Source organism: Neovison vison, chromosome 7 (assembly GCF_020171115.1).
Source record: "Neovison vison isolate M4711 chromosome 7, ASM_NN_V1, whole genome shotgun sequence".
Lineage (NCBI taxonomy): Eukaryota > Metazoa > Chordata > Mammalia > Carnivora > Mustelidae > Neogale > Neogale vison.
Genome location: NC_058097.1, coordinates 27,196,845 through 27,212,996, shown reverse-complemented (window position 1 = coordinate 27,212,996; position 16,152 = coordinate 27,196,845). Strand labels below are relative to the sequence as shown.

Sequence of the window (16,152 nt, the reverse complement as noted above, 5' to 3'; positions counted from 1 at the left end):
TCGCTCTCTGACCTTCTCCTCGCTCATGCTCTCTCTCACACTCTCTCTCTCTCAAATAAATAAATAAAATCTTTAAAAAAAAAAAAAAAACAATGAGGAAAAGGGGGAGACTCCCTTGAAGTTTAAAAGAGTTTAAGGCAAAGAAAATCCACCTCCCTCAACCTACTTTATGCAAAGGACCTTCTGATGTCTTCTATCCCAAGACTTAGGATGAGCCAAGAATAAAAACAGGTTTAAGAAAGCTTCATAGGCAGGCACCTGGGTGGCTCAGTGGGTTAAGCCTCTGCCTTCGGCTCGGGTCATGATCCCAGGGTCCTGGGATCGAGCCCCACATCAGGCTCTCTGCTCAGCAGGGAGCCTGCTTCCCTTCTTCTCTCTCTGCCTGCCTCTCAGCCTACTTGTGATCTCTCTCTGTCAAATAAATAAATAAAATAAAATAAAATAGAAAGCTTCATGGGCACCTGGGGGGCTCCGTCATTTAAGCTTCTGACTTCAGCTCAGGTCATGATCTCAGAGTCCTGGGATCGAGCCCCGCGTTGGGCTCTGCACTCAGCAGGGAGTTTGTTTCTCCCTCTGCCTCTCCCCCAACTTGTGTTTGCTCTCTCTCTCCCAAATAAATACATAAAATCTTCAACACACACACACACACACACAAACTAAACAAACAAAAGAATCCACAGAACTCTAATAACCCTCCCATAAAAAGAATAGGCCATTACCAAAGGTAATGAGCTCCCTCTCACTGGAGGAATACAAGTGAGACCCTAGAAGCCATTTTTACGACTTGTGTGCATGGGATTCCAACGTCAGGTACTGCTGAGGTTTTTCACTTGGTGGTTGTGAGTAGGAGAGTACTCAGACCCTCTGACATTGTATGCAAAATTTTTTCTGGATGAGCATCTTTTTTTTTTCATTATGCAAAGTGTTGGTAAGTTTCTTTAGCTTTCACAAGGGTTTATGATTCAAAAAAGATTAAAAGTCATTGAGGGAAACTGATGGCACCATTTTCCCAAACTGGCTGCACATTAGAATCAGCTGAAGTGTTAAAAAAAATAGGAGACCCCCTCAAACTCCCACTCCAAGCCCTCTGCATCAGAATCCCTCCAAAATTGTGTTTTTGAAGGCTCTCATTGGGTGACTCTGATGACCTCAACCAAGCAGTGGTCTGAAGTCTCTAAAAAGTGTTAACCAAAGGCCTCGGTAAATTTTAAGCAACTTTGCACCCCCAAAGCTTTAAAATTCCAAGACGGAGGTCACAAAACAGGGCCCCATGGGCTGCTTTGGCTCCTGAGTTTGTTTTTTCAAGAGGAGAGTGAATATTTAAAAACAATAAACAACTTTGGCCAGTGGTTAAAAATTGGGATCATTCATACACACACACACACACACACACAATTCAGATTTCCAACATCTCCTACAAAATGCAATACATTTCTCCTATAAATCCCCTAGAAAAGAGCTGACAAAATTAAACCCTAATTCCGAAATCTCAATATTAGACTAAAGCTTACCGTGTTTGCCACAGGCCCCACCATGCCCTGCTACATACAATCAACTTACTTTGCTTGTAAGAGTTAACTGCCTAGTCCCTGCAGGCACTTTAGTTGGAGACCCCTATTTGAAACTTCCCAGAAATTTACCAGCTTGAGGGATTGTTGACTCCAAGGTGTTTCCCAAAAATGAGACAGAGGCTGTCTGTTCCTGGCCGAGTTGGGAACTGAGGGGCCATTAGGTCTGTACTTTCCCCAGCCCCCTGCCTCCCACCCTGCTGACATCTAGGAGTTGTCCTTTAACTCTGTCCAACACTGGGCCAAGGACTTCAAAGCCACACAAGATCCAAATTGAGTTGACACTAATCCTCTTTGGCCTCAGCCTGTTTTCCCGTGCCAGGCAGAAACTTCCCACCTCTGCTCGCTTCCTATTAAAATTAACAAGCGTTGCAGGCAGGCATCAAAGGCAGGGTTGTGTCTTTAATATTCCAGGCAGGCCCAGGCTGTGATCACAGCCCCTCCCCCTCTTCCTCTCTCCCAACTGAATTGGGGAAAATGGTTCAGCTGGGAGCGCCAGAATCAGAACATTGGCTATCCTTGTCTGTTTGATACTGGCACCAAGGAAAATTCCAGGGCCGGCAGAACATCTTCACAGCAATTTTCTTCAAAGTGCCCTGCAAAAACTGGCCAATTACTTGTAAGAGGCAGCCTTAGAAGGGTGTGTTATTATCCCTATTTTACTAGTAGGGACATGGAGGTCAAATGGCCTGCCCCGGGCCAGAGAGAGACTGAGAGCAAGAGAGAGAGAGATGGATGGAATCAAAGCAATGGCAGCCTCAGTGTCCATCTGAGGCTCACACAGACCTGTATCTGGTCCAGGAATTGTAGCATTCCCAGGCTTTCATGCCCAGCCCGGTTTCCATGACCATCCCTCCCGTTCTCGTGCTGGACTTCCCAGACTGAGCTGCAGGAAGACAGAAGGTCAGTAACCCCACAGGGGGCAAGCAGCTCTGTCATCAACCCCTCTACCACACAGAAAATGACTGTGGTGGCTAATTATTCTCCTATACAACCCCCCATCTCTTGTCTTTTGTTTTTTTTCTCCCCTCCTTCCGTAACATTAATTGGGGGATGATCTGATTATCTTCAGAGAACCACGTATTTATCCTGGAGTGATTCACAAATTGAATAACTAGTACACTATGGTCCTGACTTATCAGCGGAACCCGGACAGGTGGGAAGGGGCTGGGTTGTTGCAGGTTTGGTCCCTCCCAACCTGAGACACCTGTTCAGACAGAAGTCCACAGACACCACCACCCCCACCAAGATCGTGGAACCAGAGGAAGCGTTGGAGGTCTAGAGAGAGGTCAGCCACTGTTGGCAGAACTCACTGCAGGGGCTGTAGGTCCTGAGCTGCTGTATGCCCACCCGCATATTTGGAGGAAAAGCACAGCCAAAAAGGGCCTGCAGACAATGAACAATTAGTGAAGTTTCTCAAAAAAGTGGTTTTGATCCCAATGCTTTAAATGCGAACTGCTTTTCTGGGACTTCGGCTGAGGGGATCGCCCCTCCAGAAATCATAGCGTCAGGCATCTTCCCAACATCTGTCTCTTTAGCAGCCCCCAGAACAGAGTGAGGAGGGGCCTGAGCAGAGACCTAGATGTGGCCACCTCCTCGGTGGCCCCCGGCAGAGAAGTAAACTTGTGAGTGAGTGACACCAGGGAGTGAATTTAGAGGACTCAGTTGCCCTGAGTCCCAGGCCGGTGGTCTTGCCTTAGAAGAGAGAAGACGACACAGGAGAAAAAGTGAGATGTGTGAAGGTAGAGGGGCATGAGAGAGGACATGAAGGGGAAGGAATGCAGAGTGAGTAAGAGAAGACAGGGAGGGGAGAGGTGGCTTCAGGACAGACTCTGCTTTATTGCATCACCCGGGCACATGGTTCTGTGATGCCTGCCGATGGTCTTTCCCCTGGGCATCTTGGCTCCCCAATTATACCATAAAACCTTCTTTGTACCCCTGGGTGAGGCATGGGGCACCATGTGGGGCCCTAAGTGGTTGCTTCATCTGAGCAGGTGGTTCTGGGAATGGGCACACTTGATAGCCTGTATAGGAGGTTTCCGAAGCCCGGGGAGGTTTGTTTCCTCAATGCATCACCTCACCCAGCTGATCTGCACCTGGGGGTGAGGTAGGGGGTGGATGATAGGTGAGGCACTCCCCTACTCAGAGCCTCAGGCTCCCTATCTGTAGATGGGTTTGGGATTGAAAGGGTGTTTAGACAACATTATTGCCCTTAACAGCCCTGGTGTTCTAGAATTATACTAATTCCAGTTCTTCTGTCTTCTGCTTCTCTCTCTCTCCAGGCATTCCTGAGAGGCATTACAGGGCAAATCCAGAACCCCTTACTATAAATACATTTCAACTGGAAGGAAGGGTTTCTAAACAAAGGATAAAATGCAGAAGCATAAAATGAATTTTGCCTGCTTGACCATTCCCCCAGGGGCTGAGTGACTGCTTGCAGAGAACTTGAAGGCTGAGGATATGCTTTGGGTGGCCCCTCCACTCCCCACCCAACCCTGAGTGGCCTTCCTAGGGACATACCTGGGTGTTCATCTTCTTCATCCCCAAGGTCACTTTGAGCCTTCTGAACAGGGAAATCATTAAAAACCAGTAATGTGGGGATGCCTGGGTGGCTCAGTCATTAAGCATCTGCCTTTGGCTCAGGGCATGATCCCAAATTCCTGGAATCAAGTCCCATATCGGGCTCCTTGCTCAGCAGGGAGTCTGCTTCTCCCTCTGCCTGCCACTCCCCCTGCTTGTGGTCTCTCTCTCTCCCTGACAAAAAAATTAAAAATCTTAAAACAAGCCAGTAACATGGGAAGACAGAGGCAGGCCATGTGGCCAAGAAAGTGATATAAACTGGTCCTAAAGTTGGATCGGTTATTGTGCTGCCCTACTGAGTTCTCACGGAATGCAGTGTGTCAGCAAGAATCCTGGACCACAGAGAGGGGCCCCAAATAGCCAAAAATCTTATGATAGTGTGCTCACTATTGCTCACAATAGCAATTAGGAAAGTGTAAATCGTAACCAAGGAAATCCCATTTTATATCTGTCAGGTTGATCAAAATTAAGTCCGAAAATACCAAGTGTTAACAAGGACATGGACAAGGACACTCGGGGAGGACATTGGTCACAGGAGTGTAAACTTTTGGTGAGCAATTTGGGAATATCTAGGAAGGTAACATAAGCACATGACCTTCTATCCCGCAAATCTGCTTCCAGCTTTACCCCCAGAGAAACTGTAGCACATGTCACACAAGAAACCACATGTGTGTGGCAATCCATTGCAGCAAGGTTCATAATAATGGAAAAGGGGAAACACTGAAATGGTCATCAGCAGGGAAAAGGATTGAACTATGAAGCAGTCTTATAAATAGAATACCATGGGGTCGCCTGGGTGGCTCAGGGGGTTAAGCCTCTGCCTTTGGCTCAGGGCATGATCTGAGGGTCCTGGGATCGAGCCTTGCATTGGGCTCTCTGCTCAGCGGGGAACCTGCCTCTGCCTGCCTCTGCCTACTTGTGATCTTTATCTGTCAAAATCTTTTTAAAAATATAAATAAATAAATAGAATGCTATGAAGCAGTTAAAATCATAAATTTCAAAATACTGAACAAAAAAAAAAAACCAACCAAAAAAAAAGGTTGTAAAAGGCTCCATGAGGAATGATGCCATTTTATGTGAGGTTTACAAACTTGTAAAACAAGATCATGTAATTTTTATAGGTACATATATGTGTAGTAAAAGTAGAAAAACATGCGTGGGCATGGTAAACACTTCAAGAAATTAGTTCCTGGGTTTGGTGGTGGGATAAGAACAAGATATGGGAAGTTTACGTGGGAGGTTTCCACTCTTTTTGTTTTGTTCTTTAAGTCTTTCAAATGAATAGGACTTAATGTTAATATTTGCTAACTGGAAGCTTCCGTATCCGATTTTCAATTCTTATCTCTTTTTCAGATCACCCAGAATATAAATAATAATTGCATAAAACGAGAGAAAACGAGGAGGGGCATTGGGCTAGAGTTCCCATTCAGATTCCAGATCTACAAGCACCCATCATTCCCTTGGGCAAGTCAAGTAGCCTTGAAGGCAAGGCCTGTGTGGTGGTGTTCCCACTGGTTCTAGTGGCAACACTGTCCCCACCCCAGATCCAGTTATTATGTGAGAGGAGGTGGATGAGATGAACAAGGCAAAATGGAGTTTAAAAAGAGCAGCTGCCCCATTTTTTTAAAAAAAGATTTTATGTATTTATTTGAGAAAAAAACAGCATAAACAGAAGAAGAGAGACAGATAAGCAGACTCCCCACTGAGTGAGAGCCTGACACAGGGCTCTATCCCAGAACCCTGGGATCGTGAACTGAGCCAAAGGTAGATGCTTAACCGACTGAGCCACCCAGGTGCCCCTGCCCCATTTAAATACAGGAGAGGAGGGATGAGAATATCCCGTCTGCACCAGCCCCTGAAGTACGCCTCCATGAACCCCCAAGGCTGTGAACATGCACTGGGTAAAAACTCCCACATTTCACGAGGAGTTCAGAGCTTACCTGAACTGGGAGAAATGAAGGGCTCGAGACCAGAGTAAGACAAGTGAGGCACCCAGGGCACAAAATTTAAGGAGATCCTCACTCTCAGGGTCATTCAAGCACCATCCCACACGTGTGTGCCCTACATCCGGCTCACCTTCTCTTTTTCCGATAGCTATTGACGTACTTCTCGCCCCTGCTGGCAAGCAGGCTTCTGATGACCAGGCCCTGTGTCTGACTCACTTCCCCCATCCAGAGGGCTAACCTGAGACCTAGTGCACAGTGGGCCCTGAATGTGTGCTGAATGATTGATGGAAGGGAGGGAGGGAGGGGAAGGACAAAGGAAGGATGGATGGACAGACGTGAGCCTCTTGCCCCATCTCCAAAGCCCTAATCTGGGTTGCTAGCCAACCCGGGCCAGCCACTTTGCTGCTGGGGGCAATGAGTATGGGTAATTGTTGGCTTTGGCCTTACTCATCCTTCCTTTAGGGCCGTGTGCAAAGCGGAGGGTTTCACTTGCCCAGTGGGTACTGAATTACAGTCCTGTAGCTGGAGTCCTATGTAATTAAGCAACAGCCACAAACTCCAGAGAGTCTGTGAAGTCTGCTGAGCACACAGGTGATTGGGCATCGAGCAAGGTGGTGCTTAATTAGACTTGGCCTGATTTTTACAATCCACAGAACTGAGATCCAAGTCCTCAGAGGCTGGACATGCACTAGTTAAGGGGTTCTTTACCTGGGCTCCATAAATGGAAGTGGGGGCCTGAAAAACAGAATTCTGTGTGTGTGTGTGTGTGTGTGTGTGTGTGTATTTTGATTGGAGGGAAGAGGCTTTCTTGGAGCTATCCTGAGACAGAACTGCCCCAGAATCCCTGGCATGTGCAGCTTTCTCTGTCTGTCTGTCTCTCTTACACACACAGATACCCACTATCACCTTAGCTGTTGGAACAAATGTCTAGAAAAATATATTTAAAGGAAATGTGTAAAAATAAAAAAGGAAATGTGAAGAATCTTAGAGTTAATCAAAATCTACAGAACATCTTCCTGATGATAAGATCTTCCGAATTTAGATCACAGAGGAGGAGGCATCTCGTTAGCCCAGCAGGGGAGGAGTAATAATGCATGGGGAAGGAGGGCGCTGCACCTGCTCCTTTCAACCAGCCTCCTACCCCAAAGCCCAGCCCATCAGGGTCTGGGGCTCTGTCACCCCTCTGTGCCATGCTTTTTTCCAGGCTGGGCCATGGAACGGATTTGTGACAAAGATATTTGCCCTTAACGTTCTTCGCGGCTTCCAACCGCTTCTTTGACTTTTCTATGCTCACATCTCCCGTCCTGCTCCTTCCACTTATTATCATCTCCCTTCTAAAGATGACAAACTGATGTTTGGAAAGGTCACATGCCTTGCCGAAGCACTGAGGGCAAATTCCAGGTATATCTGACTCCATATCAAGCCGTCTATGAACATAGCACACCACCGCAAACACAAAATCTTAATAATAGCTACCATTCCTTGAGCATTTGTATGTTAAATGTCTGCTCCATGAGGAGACCCAGTGACCCCCATTTTATAATTGGGGTTCGCAGAGATAAGGGAGATAGAAGAGTCAGAATGCTAACCATGTGCAAAGGACTGCTGCCTATAATATCTGCTGTGCTCTCTCTTGCTAGAGTGTGAAAGGCTGCTGAGAAGCCCACGATCAAGTATGAGGATGCCAGACCATGGCTCACCATCTGGAGGATAATGGCCTATGAAGCTGGGAGGCAGGGACATGCAAACTACACCTCTGTGAGGTACCATTACACTTCTTCACACTTACCAGATGGGTGAACATTTAGAAGTCTGAATACAGGAAGCACTGGAGGAGGAACTAGGGAAATGGGAACTCTCAGAAATTGCTTGAGGGAAATTAGTATAAATTAGTATAAGATCTTGGGAGAGTGATTGCCCCACCACCACCTAGCCATCCCTCCAGGGATGAGTGAGTTTTGCATACTGGTGTACATAACATGAATGGGGACCTTCCCTACAGTATTTCTGTAATGAAGAAAACATGCTACAAGAGTCTAGGGAAGGGAAGATGTAAGGGGGCCAGTTAGGAAACGAGCTGAATCTTCCCAGGGGATGATGATGGCCCAAACTGGGTGGCAGGGGTGGAGGTAGACAAGACTGAGGGGGGAGCTGGTTGGAGGTGAGGCGGGGAGCAGCAGCTCAGTTGGGGATGGGGTTTGAGACGCTGTTCGACATCCACATGCAGATGTTGGGTAACAGCTGGAAATATGGCGCTGGAGTTCAAAAGAGAGGCCAGGGATAGAGATATAAAGTGGGAGTCACCAGCACACAGACAGTGTTTAAAGCCGTAAGCCTGTTAATTTTTTATTTCTTATAAATAAAAGAGCTGAAGCAAATACGACCATGTTGACATCTGTTAATTCTGGGTGGTAGATATGATGGTGGTTATAATACCCTTCTTTGTACTTTTTAGTAGGTTTGAACTCTTTAATAATAAAGTTAATTAATAAATAGTTTATAAGGCCACAAGGCTCCAAACAGCTGACCAGTTCTGTGAGAAGTGCCTCGGACCTAAAGCGTGGGTACTAGTAACGAATTGAGGAATTAAGTTCAGGTCCTCGCTGCCAGGAACCTAAGTGCAATGACCAGAGGTTGATCCTGTTTCCCCATTTGAACAACAAAAGTTGGCCCACAATTTCTCAGGGTTCTTTTGGGGATAACCATCCAGGATTCAAACTGGTACCCCATGGGTTGCTGTTGACTCAGATGGTATCCACCCACCTCTCATACCTAGTCCAGCAGATAAGGTCAGAAATCCCCATACAGGGCTCTGCCTCCAAACAGATGAAAACTGTATCAAGGGGAGTCAGAAAGGACAGGACCCCACAGTCCCCAGCCCTCGAGAACCCAAAAGGAGTTAGGCTGAGCTTAAAGGCAGAGAAATTCAGTGACAGAGTAGAGACTTTTAGTGCCGATATTTGAAAAGTGATTTTGCTTTTTTTTTTTTAGGCTTCTAGTTATTTATTTATTTATTTATTTATCTGGGAGAGAGCGCAGGGGTGGGGAAGGACAAAGAGAGAGAAGGAGAGGACCCTCAAGCAGACTCCCCACTGAGCGCGAGGCCCAGTGCGGGGCTCAATCTCACGGCCCCAAGACCATGACCTGAGCTACAACTAGGAGTCAGATACTTAACTGAATGAGCCACCCAGGTGGCCCACCGTATTTGGAAAGTCTGCATGCCTCCCCCTCGGGACCCCAAGACAGATGGCAGAATAGTCCGTGAGCCTGAAACATACAAACAGGTGAGTGGCTGAACCCGTCTGCCGGGTGTTAACAGTATTGCTACTGCTAAAAAGTGCATATTACTTCTCCCGCCTAACCCTCACAAGGACAGTGCCATAGGGTTATCGTTTTCATTAGCCAGACGAGAGTGCTGCAGGCTCAGAGAGGTCAAGCCACTTGGTTCACATCACACAGCAAAGAAGGAGCAGAGTCTGGCTGCAGAACTCTGAATCTCAAGCTCTTCACAGCTCTTGCTGAGGTGCAGGTTCCTCTCCATCTCCTCCACAAGAGCCAGGGAAGACAGCTGAGATGTAACTCTGGGAACTGAGCCATTTATTCCTCATCGGCCCATAACTGGGCAGCAGCACTCCGTGAGTCTGGCCACTGGGATGCTGAGATGAGGAAGTGCAGCCTTTGTCCTTGTGAAGTGTGTCATCCGGAAAGAAAGTTCAGTATCTAAACCAGCATAACAAAACCAATGGCTCCAGGCTGCTCCGGGCTGGCTGGGGGCACGTATGTCCAGAGGCTCCCTGTGTGGGAAAAGATGGTGATCCCAGGAGCAAAACACGGACCAGGGTGTGGAGTCCCGGCACAGGGTTTTTCTCTAACCTCAGCACCTGGCCCAACCTTAATTCCCGAGCCATGAGTGCCAGAAACTTTCTGGCAAAAAAATGCTGGGCTCAGGAACATGTGTTTAGCTTTTACCTTGATGGGAAGGGGAGACTATGGAAACCCTGTCATTTTGTGTGTTATAAGTCAGGGGTATTAGCTGCTTCTTGGGAACAACCTGTTTCATTGTTCTGAAAAAAACCCTCGACGTAGGCACGAAGGTGAGGCCATACCTGGAGGAGATATTTAGGGATGTGGCTCAAAGGAGCTCCCGCTACCGTGTGATGAGGGGAGAGGGGCTTCAGCCTGCACAGCTTTCCTGCAAAGAAGTTCTTACCTTGGGACCCCCTGGGTGCGGTGCGAGGGTGGGAGTCTGGGTTCACCAACGAGATTTAAGAGATGCACAAAACCTCTGAACCTGTGGGGGAAATGTTGCGGCTTGGGGCCTTTTTTTCTGGGTAAAGGATCAAGAGCTTCCACCAGATTTTCATAGGACTCCGTGAAAACCCCAAGAAAGCGAAGGATCACTTCTTTCAAGATTAAATAATACTTATTTGAAATATTGATTTTCTTCTTTTTTTTTTTTTTTAAGATTTTATTTTTTTGATTGACACAAAGAGAGAGCAGCAGAGGAAGCAAGAAGCAGTCTTCCCGCTAAGCAGGGAGTCCGATGCAGAACTCCATCCCAGGATCCCGGGATCATGACCTGAGCAGAAGGCAGAGACCTAATAGACTGAGCCCCCCAGGCATCCCTTAAATACTAATTTTCTAAGCGCGGATTTAAGCTCTGCCTGCAACCATTGCATGTTTTCAGGGTGATGCATGTATTTTTGTTTTTATGCTCCATGCAAAAATCTGGAGCTGAGACTCAGAAGACAGGCAAAAGGAACCTGTGGGTGTGCTTCCCCAGGCACTGGAAGGACTGTGTAACCAGGACAGGATAGCCTGGGACAGAGCTCAACATGAATTTGACTGCCTGAAGCTACACAGAATTGTTTCCATCTACACAGCGCAGAACCTGGGAAATAGCTTCATGCTATCTGCGGGATTGAATTTTGAGATTTTCTTTCAGTTGGGGCCTTAAGCAACATCACGGAGTCAATCATGTGAGGAAGAAGCCATTCCTGGCTCAGAGAGGAAAGAGGGAGGAGAGTTGGTTTGTATGAAGGTGAAGGAACGTCCGTTCCTTGCTCTGGGCTCACAGTTTAGGCTAGACCCTGTAAGGCATTGATATCTGCTGCAGGGGACATGTGCAGGAGTGGGGGGAGGCTGGTCCGGCCAAGACATAGGCTGGGAATGCGGGCCCAGGAAGACGAAACCAGCCTCTGAACTCTGAGAGCAGTCCTACCCAGGCAGGGGTTTCCTGGCCTGAGATGTCCTCCTGACCTTCTCAATGAACTGTAAACTCTGGTGTTACTCACCCTTGGCTCCCCAGTGCCCAGCATGGCCCTCAGAAGAAGGTGAATGAATGGAATCTGCCTGGATCCCCCAGAAGGCTGTGAACTCCTTGCAGGCAGGGCCCATTTCTACATCAATACAAGACTACCCCTACCTACCCTCCCTGTGCCTTGCTGATGTCCAATGGGGCTGAACCCCTTTGTTCTCCCTGGAACTTCTTAGCTCAAACCCATGGTTTCAGCAATCCTTCTACATAATGGATGATGGAGACCCCATAAATGATGGAGACCCGGCAATTTACAAGTAGGAGAAACTGTTGCCATTGGTCTGGCCACGTCCTATCTTTTTAGCCTTTCTGAAGGGTGACAGTATTTTTCAGGAAAGGCCCTCAGTACCCACAGGCAGGAGCCTCGTGCATTTATTTGTCCACTTATCACTCACTCCCTTGCTTATGTGTTCACTCCCATGCTCACTCCCATCTTCAGTCATCTGACTCTTCATCTCATTCATTCATTTCCTAAACGTTGTGCAGACCGCTTCAGAATCAAGATGCTTCAGACACAGGTCTTGCCTCCCAGAGGTCTGAGATTGGGACACGGGGCACGAGACCCATGAACACACTCACACAGTGGAGTAAAAAGTAGTAAATGGCATGAGAAATATACAGACCAGTCACAGAGGGGTCCCAGAAGGAAAGGTTTCTTCTAGGGAGAGATCAGGTGTAGCTTCCTGGAGCAAGGGTCAGCAGCCACAGCTCCAGAATCTCTCCATGGAGACGGGGTGAGGGTGGCAGAATCTGGGGGCAGCTTGAAGCTGCATCACCAGGAGGGCCCGTTCCATAAGACTGAAGATCAGTCAGCTGCCTGATCATGATGAGATCGGGGGCTTCATTCACCCCCAAAGTACCCCCTGGCTTCTCCCACTCAAATAATGGCATCTGATTCATGTCTCGGTAAATGAGGAGGATTTATCTGGACTCGAGGTGGAAAGGAAAGGATGAACACCTGACAGGAGCAAAGGCCTGGAGGTGGAAAAGTTCAAGGCCAAGTACAGAGAAACCGGATTCCTTAGGTGTTGGTGGAGGGGGTAGAAGGGAGGAGTCGACAGTGACCTTGGAGAGCTAAGTTGAACCTGGAACGCAAGACTATGGTGTCTGGGCTTCATTCAGAAGATGGTGAGAGCCACTGAAGGTTTTGAGCAAGAGAAGAACATGGCCAATGTTATTTGTGGGCTAAATCTCTGGGGCAGAGTGGAGAATGAAGAGGAGAAGGCAGGCCATAGGAGGCTGATTCCAGACCCCTCCTAACGTTTGTGGCCAGGGCTGGGGGTGTGTATGTGTGTCAGAGCAATAGTGTAAATGGAAGTTCCCATGTCAATGGCTAAAATACCTAAAAGTTATAAATCAAATGAACAAATAAAATACTTTCTATCCCCCTACCCTTCCAAAGAGAGCTTCATAGCAAACTGAAGGGCCAGGTTCAATGTTTAATTCTCAAATCTTCACACAGGATGGTGCCCAGACATCCGCCCCATGGCCCCAACCCCCAATCTGGGGCCCATGTCCAGTCTTTTTCCATCCCTACCTCCTTCCCTCACTGCAAGAGACCCCACATACACCCATAGGCACCCAGCCCATACATCCAAACTCTGTTCATACCCCCAGCACACGGCTACCTCCAGCCAGGCTTCAGGCCTAGAGGGACACACACTGGCTGCCCATCTGCCCTTTGGAGACTAGGGCAGAGGTCCAAGCAACCCTTGAAAGCAGGCTGGCTTGGGATGAGAGAAAATTCCAGAATTCAGCATGTTACATGTGTGGTCTAGAAGGAGAGGTTGCACACTCCCATTGGGCTCGTGCCCCTGACTTCTGGCTTTCTCCCTCAGGGGGTCTGGAGGACATGCCAAGATAAGGCCCGAGTGGGGCATTCTAAAGCCCACGACTCCAGACAGGGGCCCCCTTTTGCCCACGGTAAGGGCTTTCATGACCAGGGGAGACAAAAATGAGGCCCTGTGAAGGAAGGAGGGAGCAGAAATGGCAGATTTCAGAGGACTTGGAGACCAAACAGGTGTAGCTGCCAATCCGAGCACTGTGAGTGCCACTGGAGCCTGAACCTGGCTCCTTGACACCTTGGCACGTGGGTAGATGGCGGGTGCAGCCACCTGCACCCCTTGTGAGAAGCATCCGTATGACTGTACTGCTCGTCCTCTCCTCTGCCCTCCTCCTGCCCGCTCTCTCCAACCCCCAGCCTGCGGCGTCTGGCTGGGCCGTGTGCAGGGCGTCTGGCCCCAGGGACAGGTGGGGTGCGCCCAAGTGCACACCTACACAGCTATAAATAGGGAGCCTCTGGCAGCTGCTCACTCAGCTTCTCTTCCCCGGCTGTCACAGCACTGAAGCCTCTTGGACGCCTGGACCATGGACCCCGGGGAATGCACCTGCATGTCTGGTGAGTAAGGATGCCCAGTCTGGGGTCCTGGAACCTTGCACCAGCTTCCAATATGGAGCCCACAGGACTCTGGTAAATATCTCTCTTCCTCCAATTAGGAGCTGCCAATGGGGTTTGTCTCGGACCGGCGACCTCTGCTGTGGTGCCCACTCTGTTGCCTACCAGGCTGATTTGCTAGAATTGAGACCTTGGCTCAGGGGGCACTTAGTGTCAGGCCCCTAGGGACAGCCACCAGAGTCAAGGGCCTGGCAATCTGGTTTGGGTCCCTTGATGCCATTCACTCTTGACATTTCATATTCCTGAGCCCCCGTATCCTCATCTGAAAACTAGGGTCACTCCTCCCCAGCTGCCCACCTCCTAGGATTGCTAAGAAAGTGCTAAAATCACAAGGCACTTGCAGAGGTCAGGGGGATCATTGGAAGTTTTATGTAGACTCCCGAGTCTCTGAATCCCCTTAATTCCATAGAAGCACATAGCACAGGGGGAGAGAGGCCAAAGTTTGGAGGCACCTTGGGCTTTGGAAATGGCATCAAGAATTCTCATTAAGCCTCTCCGGTCCTTAGTGGGACATATCTGTACCCCAACTTGCCAAAGAGACAGAAACTTCCAGCATTTGACGCTCAAAATTTGATGCTCCAAATGATAGGTGAAATGATTTTTTTTTAAGATTTTATTTTTATTTATTTGACAGACAGTCAAATAGGCAGAGAGGCAGGCAGAGAGAGAGGAGGAAGCAGGCTCCCTGCTGAGCAGAGAACCTGATGCAGGCAGGGCTCCATCCCAGGAGCCTGGCAGAGGCTTTAACCACTGAGCCACCCAGGCGCCCCTGGAATGATTTTTTTTTTTAAGTGAAGATGGTTTTTATATGAAAAAATAGTTGCAGCTCTCGCTTTAAGGTTATTTGTGTCCCTGGTCTTTCTCCTGCCCATTCAGGGTTTCCGTCTTGCCTCATGCCCTAAAAAGGTGAAGAGGGTATACAAGGCTTCCACAGTCCCTGGGGGACCTCATGCTTGGTGACTTGGCCTGGTTCAGTGGTTCTCAAAACTGATTGTACCTCAGAATCATCTGGCTTGCTTTTTAAAATATGATTCCCTTTCTCCACCCAGACTTATGAATCAGGATATCAAGGGTCAATCCCGTGAATCTGCATCTTAGCAAGTATCCCGGCTGAGGGGCCCAATGCAGCCACCCCAGTTTCCATCCAGGGACTGTGGCTGGGAACCATCCAAGGGCCCATGCCCCGGGGGTGATGTTCGGGGACATCTCCATCCTCTTGTCCAGCCACGCCCCAAAGACAGGCGAGAAACCCTGGCACCATGACAGACTGCTGCACACCTTGCGTCCCCATTTGACCTCAGTCCTCACACTTAGGGCTCTGTTCTCTCTTCTAGGAGGAATCTGCATCTGCGGAGACAATTGCAAATGTACAACTTGCAACTGTAAAACATGCCGAAAAAGTGAGTTATGCTGACCCGGGCCACCGCTGGCCGGAAGCTAGGAAAGTCTGTTCCCTCCCTTCCCGACCCTGCAGCCATGGTGGGATTAAGCAGGTTCTGGAGGCCTTGGACCCATTTGGGAGGGATCTGAAATGATAGCTGAGCTGAGGCCTGGGGCTAAGCTCCTAAGGGGAGGACAGCCTCTGCGGAGTATTCAAGGAGGAAGAGGGCTTCGGGGAGATCCTGCTGTGCCCAGTGCTGAAAGGGATCAAACACTGGCTGGGAGTCAAGCTCTGGGTTTTATTTTTAGATCTGCCACTGACCTATGATCTTGAGCAAGCCCCTTCCCCTCTCTGGGCAGCTGGTAAACTCCTGATGACCCTGGAGATCCCTCCTGCTTCTGACATCCCGAAGCTTGCTGCCCTGGGGTTTTCTGCTAATGGGGATTGAAGCCTGTGGCCTGCTCTGCCCTTCCTACTTTCTCTTAAACTGTGGGAGAGGACGTGGAAAAAGGGGAGCATTGACCCCAAACTGACCTGTCCCATCTCCTGACCCTTCCAGGCTGCTGTCCTTGCTGCCCCCCGGGCTGTGCCAAGTGTGCCCGGGGCTGCATCTGCAAAGGGGGCTCGGATAAGTGCAGCTGCTGCCCCTGAAACGCATCCGTTGTGCTGGGGGCCGAGGCCCGGGAGACATCTGTACAGTGCCTTAGTCGAGAAGTTGGAATTATTGTACTATAGGTTATGCTTTTTATATATTTGCTCAGATGCGGTGTTGGTGAGCTTCATGTAAAGTGCTGGAAAAATAAAGGTCTCACTCATGGTTGTCTGGTGGCTCAGAGCACTGTTTTCCCCTAATCCAGCAGGACCAAGAAGGGCTGGCACCATTGCATACGGTAAGCGCCAGCCTA

The 16,152-nt window shown here is 48.8% G+C and overlaps 1 protein-coding gene across 1 annotated transcript; it reads left to right on the top strand.

Annotated features, from left to right (window-relative positions):
• Positions 1-2,458: 2,458 nt before the first annotated feature.
• On the top strand, positions 2,459-15,927 carry MT4 (metallothionein 4). Its single transcript, XM_044260417.1, has 5 exons — positions 2,459-2,471; positions 7,735-7,857; positions 13,752-13,809; positions 15,201-15,266; positions 15,807-15,927. Exons 3-5 carry the CDS (start codon positions 13,779-13,781, stop codon positions 15,896-15,898), a joined length of 189 nt encoding a protein of 62 aa, XP_044116352.1. The 5' UTR covers positions 2,459-2,471; positions 7,735-7,857; positions 13,752-13,778; the 3' UTR covers positions 15,899-15,927.
• Positions 15,928-16,152: the final 225 nt, after the last annotated feature.

Excerpts from the sequence above, each read along its gene's own strand:
- MT4 (XM_044260417.1), top strand. The coding sequence starts at position 13,779 with ATGGACCCCGGGGAATGCACCTGCATGTCTG. Across the intron at positions 13,810-15,200 it reads GGAATGCACCTGCATGTCTG|GAGGAATCTGCATCTGCGGA; the intron begins GTGAGTAAGGAT and ends TCTCTCTTCTAG. Across the intron at positions 15,267-15,806 it reads CTGTAAAACATGCCGAAAAA|GCTGCTGTCCTTGCTGCCCC; the intron begins GTGAGTTATGCT and ends TGACCCTTCCAG.